At 30.5% G+C, this 7,030-nt stretch overlaps 1 protein-coding gene across 1 annotated transcript; it reads right to left on the bottom strand.

The window, feature by feature from the left end:
* Nucleotides 1-4,414: 4,414 nt before the first annotated feature.
* LOC139511044 (bifunctional protein HldE-like) lies at nucleotides 4,415-5,830 on the bottom strand. Its single transcript, XM_071297614.1, has one exon. The coding sequence runs from the start codon at nucleotides 5,828-5,830 to the stop codon at nucleotides 4,415-4,417; it is 1,416 nt and encodes a 471-aa protein (XP_071153715.1).
* Between the last annotated feature and the right edge of the window lie 1,200 nt (nucleotides 5,831-7,030).

The following is a 7,030-nucleotide window of genomic DNA, read 5'->3' as shown; positions in this document are numbered from 1 at the left end:
TATAAATTGGAATAAAATCACAATTTTTTATATGATGTGTTGTACAACAAGAAAAACCTTTAGATATGCATTATCTATAATATCATTTATAATCTTCTCAAACACTTTCATTTTGATTGGTCATCTTATTTTTGTGGAAATATCTGTGTGTGTAGTTTATTTGACAAAAAATTAATTACATTTCAAAACTATTTTTATTGGATTTAAGAATACTTGAAAGGGCTCAATTATCTTTTCAAAAATTCATTTAATTTTATGGAATAGCGTTCCAGTCCATAACGTATCTCCGCCTTTTCTTTCGTATTTGCCTCGGTTTTTATCACATTGTGTCGTTGAAGGTCATTGAATTTACACATTTTTACGCTCATAGAACCACAATTGCGATGTTTTAATTTGTAGTTTTAAAACGAAATAAATTATTCGAATATACAGAAGAAGGACAAATCGTTCTTTTATTAAATCAACTCAATATCATTCTAATCTGATACGGAATATCTTGTTGTATAGGCGTTTATAGAATGAAAAAGAATAGAATTTTTCAAAAGTTACAGGCTCATAAAGAGCATAGTAATCAAGTACAATGATTGAAGCAATTAAGTCAACAATAACACATTAAATATAGAATATGTATTATTATATCAAAATAAGCCTCAATCAGAATCATAGCCAAAACAAAATTGAAATATTAAACAACGAACCCATTGATATTATACAACAATATGAAAACCTGTGGGTCTCAATACCTATAAAATCAAAATTTGTTTCCCCGTAATTGTACAGTTTTCATACAAACAACTTTAGAAGATTCATCTAAATTATCAAAGTTATATTCTGTCATTGTTACATCTCCCCCCCCCCCCCCCCAAAAAAAAAACCCCCACCTCCAACTAATCTGCTGAACTGTATATGAATTCAGCAATATAACCTATCAGACGATTGTGTAAAGTATTTTTATCGTCGAATAATCAATTCATGTTGTCCTAATGTCCTAATTATGCTTGAACTATTTTCAACTACACGTCTCGACAACAACACTGTTACACTTAATCCATTAATCTTGTTATTAATATCTGCAAATAAAGTTTCTATTTTACATTCATCAGTAAAAATCAGAGCATAAAGTCTGGACAGCCAATTCGTGATACTATTACATAATTATCAACATATCAAATTAGGGTATACAACTTTTATAGTCCTCATTCATTTAGACAATTTGACAGAATTACAAAATAATGTTAACATACATACAATCATGTAGATTTTTAAAATATTGAATTTTTGGTGGCGAAGATCATCGAACATGTTAACGTTATTGAAACTATTACCCACACACCGTGATGGTACATGATATCACAAAATGAAGCAAACTAGTATAAAGTTAAATTACAAAAATACTGAACTCCGAAAAAGTTAGAGTGGGAAGAGTATATACTTAATACAAACTACGCTGTCTGGAACAAAGGGAGTTTACCAAGTTCCATTCCATTCAGATGTTAATTGTATGAGATTTTGTGTTCTATGTACGGGGCGCCGAATGGGACTCTTGTGGTTTTGTACAAAATTCAATTCTGTCATAACAAAATCATTTTTGTCTTACAAAACTATGTGCTACAGACTTGTTTTGTGAGAACTTCAATTTTGTGATGACAAAATTCATTTGTGTAGACAAAATTAATTTTTGTCATGACAAAATTCATTTTTGTAGACAAAATTCATATTTGTCATGACAAAAGTCAATTTTGTCTAAAAGGTATGCAAATATAAACATATTTTAAGCAAATATAAACATATTTGCATACAAAATTGACTTTTGTTACCTGATATGGAGATTAAATCACAAAAGTCAATTGTGTGAGGTAAGATTCAATTTTGTGAGACAAAATTAACTTTTGTGAGACAAAATTGATTTTTGTGAGACAAAATTGATTTTTGTGAGACAAAATTGATTTTTGTGAGACAAAATTCAATTTTGTGAGACAAAATTCAATTTTGTCAATTTTGTTGAGACAAAAGTCAATTCTGTCAATTTTGTTGAGACAAAAATCAATTTTGTTGAGACAAAAGTCAATTTTGTTAATTTTGTTGAGACAAAAGTCAATTTTGTTAATTTTGTTGAGACAAAAGTCAATTTTGTTAATTTTGTTGAGACAAAAGTCAATTTTGTCAATTTTGTTGAGACAAAAGTCAATTTTGTGACGACAAAATTCATTTTTGTGACGACAAAATTCAATTTTGTAACAACAAAATTGACTTTTATGAGACAAAATTGACTTTCGTGAGACAAAATTGATTTTTGTGAGACAAAATTGATTTTTGTGAGACAAAATTGATTTTTGTGAGACAAAATTCAATTTTGTGAGACAAAATTCAATTTTGTCAATTTTGTTGAGACAAAAGTCAATTCTGTCAATTTTGTTGAGACAAAAATCAATTTTGTTGAGACAAAAGTCAATTTTGTTAATTTTGTTGAGACAAAAGTCAATTTTGTTAATTTTGTTGAGACAAAATTCAATTTTGTCAATTTTGTTGAGACAAAAGTCAATTTTGTCAATTTTGTTGAGACAAAAGTCAATTTTGTCTCACAAAAGTCAATTTTGTCAATTTGGTTGAGACAAAAGTCAATTTTGTCAATTTTGTTGAGACAAAAGTCAATTTTGTCAATTTTGTTGAGACAAAAGTCAATTTTGTCAATTTTGTTGAGACAAAAGTCAATTTTGTTAATTTGGTTGAGACAAAAGTCAATTTTGTCAATTTTGTTGAGACAAAAGTCAATTTTGTCAATTTTGTTGAGACAAAATTCAATTTTGTCAATTTTGTTGAAACAAAAGTCAATTTTGTCAATTTTGTTGAGACAAAAGTCAATTTTGTCAATTTTGTTGAGACAAAATTCATTTTTGTCAATTTTGTGTAACAAAAGTCGATTTTGTATGCAAATTAGTTCACAGAAACCAAGCTAAACTAATTTGAATACAAAATTGACTTTTGTCGCCCAATTTTCAAATTAGGTAACAAAATTCAAGTCTGTGTAGCAAAAATGAATTTTGTCATGACAAAAGTGACTTTTGTCCGCTGATAGATAATTTTGTATGACAAAATTTTAAATTTGTAGTATGATACAAATTTTGTTAAACTGAACTTATTTTTGTTGAACAAAAGTCACTTTTGTTCGTACAAAATTGAATTTTGAGTACAAAACCACAAGAGTCCCATTCGGCGCCCCGTACTATGTAGTTCTCCAGATGTAGAGCTGTTTTATTACATTTTTAAGACCGAAATGATAAAGTCAGGTGATGAGATTTAAAATTGAAAGAATATAAAATAGTAGGGAAATATATTTACGATTTTTCAGACAGACTGGATAAAAATCGACTAGTTAATGAAAGCGATATTTATAAATCTATCATGCGCATGATATCTGAACACTGGTGATAACAGTGAATGATAAGATATTATCTCAAGAAAATGTAGAAGTAAGCTAACAACAAACAAATATATTAACCCCAAAGCTAACATATATATATTATAATTGTGGCTTTTAATGCGAGCATAAATCGACTTTTAACAAGTATTCAAGACTGAGGATAAAGTCCGAGGTCGACATTCTTCTTTTGGACGATATATCTTCGTATTGACCTCATACACAGACTGCAATTATTGTAGTGTATACCGATATGCTGGAAATATGACAGCAATTTATCTGATAGGTTGTAACGATTGCATCATAAAAAAAAAGTTTTATTCTAAATTATTTTTAAAATGACGAATGCTGCTGTACCACTTTTTTATCTGCCGTTTTCGGTCTACCTCTTATAAATACAATTGAACATATGACTCTCCCTGAACAAATCACACTGGTTCGATACCGTTGCCAGTGAACTATAAGTCCCAAAGATTATTGTCACCTCAGTATTTGGAAATATTAATAGTCACATGTTCAACTGTACATCGGTACGAACATGATTTATAACATACTGTCATGGCTTATAACAAACCTTTCTAAAATTGTCCGTTCATAAATTTATAAATCATTACGAAACGTAGGTGTCAACTCCTTCAGGCAAGGTTGACCTTATATTAATTTGGTTATAATTTTATGTGCTTTTTGTTCATACAGATCTTCATCTGTTTCGGTACTTATACATTATTGGCTTTTAAATATTAAACGTTAAACATTATTGGTGAGAGGAAATCCCCCTAAACAATAATTCAAACTTTGATAAAGTCTTGTCATTTGTTATACAAAACTAATAATATATTGCGTTATAACATACGAATAAAGCTAATTTGTTTTGTTAAAGTTCAATGCCAACACAAATAAGATTTGTGTCTATGTAGTTTCATGACAAAAAGAACTTTGGCAGTTACCCGCATAAACCTGTGCATGACATCTTTGCAGAAAGTGGTTATCAAATGCTCATAATTTTCGTATTTTCTCTATAATACCGGAAGTTGATATACCTTTACTGTCTGTAATGTGTATTTGTTTAATGTTAGGAAAACGCTTTCGTAGATCGGCCTCTGTACGATCTGGACCTTTCACAAAAATATCTGGGTCTAGAGTTTCTATAATCCAATACGGAACTTCTTCATCAAACATGACAACAAAATCTACATACTTTGTAGCCATAAGCATAGTTAAGCGATCTTTTTGAGGTATGATTGGTCTTTTATCTCCTTTGTTTTTCTTCACGGATACATCCGAATTCAAGGCCACAAATAAAAGACCACCAAGGTCTTTTGCTTCACGAAGAGATTCTATATGACCATCATGTAATAAATCAAAACACCCTGTAGTTAAGACAATAGTTGATTTTTTTGGAATAAGACGCCTTATGTTTACAAGTTCCTTTTGGCTGTACACTACTTTATGAATTATATCTATCATCCTGACAGGTATTGTTCCACATTTGTCTATAACATTAGCTGCACACATGTTTGCAAAGTTACAAATCTTGTCTAAAGGCCATTGATGACATACTCCAAAAACGATAGCAGCTATACATGTATCTCCAGCACCGCATACATCCACTACCTCTACATTGTTTAGTGTTGGCATAACCCCAAATAGTAGTCCATCGCTCTCATCTTTCTTGTAGAAGGCTATTCCATCTTCGGCTAATGTTAAAATACAATATTCTATATTGAAACGTTCACAAAATAGTTTGCAGATCATGGGTATGTTACTCTTTGGAACAACACTAATGTCCATTAAGTAGCTTACATCTTCTTTGTTTGGTTTTATATACGTTGCCCCTTGAAATCGTTGATAGTTTCCTCTTTTTGGATCAACAATGGTGGGAATTCCTAGAACGCTGGCTTCAGAAATTATCTCTTTTGCTATCTCTTCAGACAAAACCCCCTTTTTATAGTCAGACAGAACAATAGCATCATACTTTATGGCAGCCATCTTGTTCTTTATGAGGTCTCGAAGTCTGTTCTCAGTTTCGTCTTTTACTTGACTATCAACATGTTTGTCCACTCGCAAAAATTGATGACGCTTGGCAATGTATCTTGAGACCACCTTAACACGGTAATTAGGACATCTTAAAACATCATCTTCACTTATGCCCTTATCCTTTAGTAAATTGATTATGACTTCATCTTTGTCGCCGATAATTGTGACAAAATCAACAAATAAACACATCTCTATCAAATTACAAACGGCATTACCAGCTCCACCAAGTGCGTAGTCTTTGGATAATGTGGTTAAAACTGGGACAGCGTTATCAGGAGCTACACGATCGCATTTCCCGTAGATATATCTATCCAATATCACGTCTCCAACGACTAAAACACGTTTAGAACAATCTAATAATTGTAGAATATCCATATTTGATGTGTTGTCAATAATTCACAAAAGTGTATAATACGTTGTAGTTGATTTTTTAAATCTGTAGTAAAATCAAAGATTGAATGACTGATATAATAAGGTGGCTTTATCAAAGTGGAAAAATATCAAGTGAAGTATTACAAAGATCATGTGAAGTGGAAAAATCAGTCGCGCAGAGAATACTTATCTTTTTATACGAGTGACAAATGTAAACAGAAATCGTTCATGGGCTAAATCATAAACCGGACATACTCTATGGCAAGCCGTTCTCGTCAAAACTATGTTTAAACCATTTTTCGAAAATTTTACACACTGAGAATTACAACAAAGCACACTGAGATTTAAAAACTTCAAAATTCACACTGAGAATTAAAAATTACACACTGTGAATTAAAAATTACACACTGAGATTTCATAAAGACGCGCTGAGATTACAAAAATGAAAAACACACACTGAGAATTGAAAATTACACACTCAGTGATAATTTAAAATTACACACTGAGATTTCAAAAAGACACACTGAGAATAAATAAACTGAAATTTCACACTGAGAATTTGAAATTACACACTGAGAATTTAAAATTACACACTGAGATTTGTGCGCACTTTTTATGCGCACATATCTAATTAGCATACTTAATCTGAATCTATTACAAGCTTAAAACAACTAGGGGACATAACTCGTTAGTCCTTCGATTTGCCGGTTCCAAATTATTTATAAAAAAACTTTAGAAATACAAGAACAAGAAAAATACCCACTTACTTTTATTACAAAATATAACCAAATGGTGATCAACTTTATTAATATTATAAGAAAACATTGTAATAATCTGCAAAAAAACAAAGAATGCAGTGAAATTAAAAAAAAAAATAATAAATTTAAAGTGTCTATTATAGCATATAAACGCAACAAAAATATAAAAGATTACCTTGCGAAATCAGGGTAACAGTTGGAAGACTTTTGAAAAGGGACCCATGCTTAAACGGTTTTAAGTTTTAAAAAAAATCCCGATATACTGGTAGTAATAATCTGAATTATAGGCAACAAACTTATGAATATGAGCGATGTTAAGTCTTGAAATGTATTACGAATGTTGGTTGAAGGAATCGCATTTCATTATAATGACAAGAATTCTTGAGATCAAGATATTAATCTGTTGAATTATTCATCTCATGAATATTCATCAGTAATTTGCATA

This window comes from Mytilus edulis, chromosome 2, assembly GCF_963676685.1.
Source record: "Mytilus edulis chromosome 2, xbMytEdul2.2, whole genome shotgun sequence".
NCBI classification, from domain to species: domain Eukaryota; kingdom Metazoa; phylum Mollusca; class Bivalvia; order Mytilida; family Mytilidae; genus Mytilus; species Mytilus edulis.
This window is presented reverse-complemented; position numbering and strand designations above follow the sequence as displayed.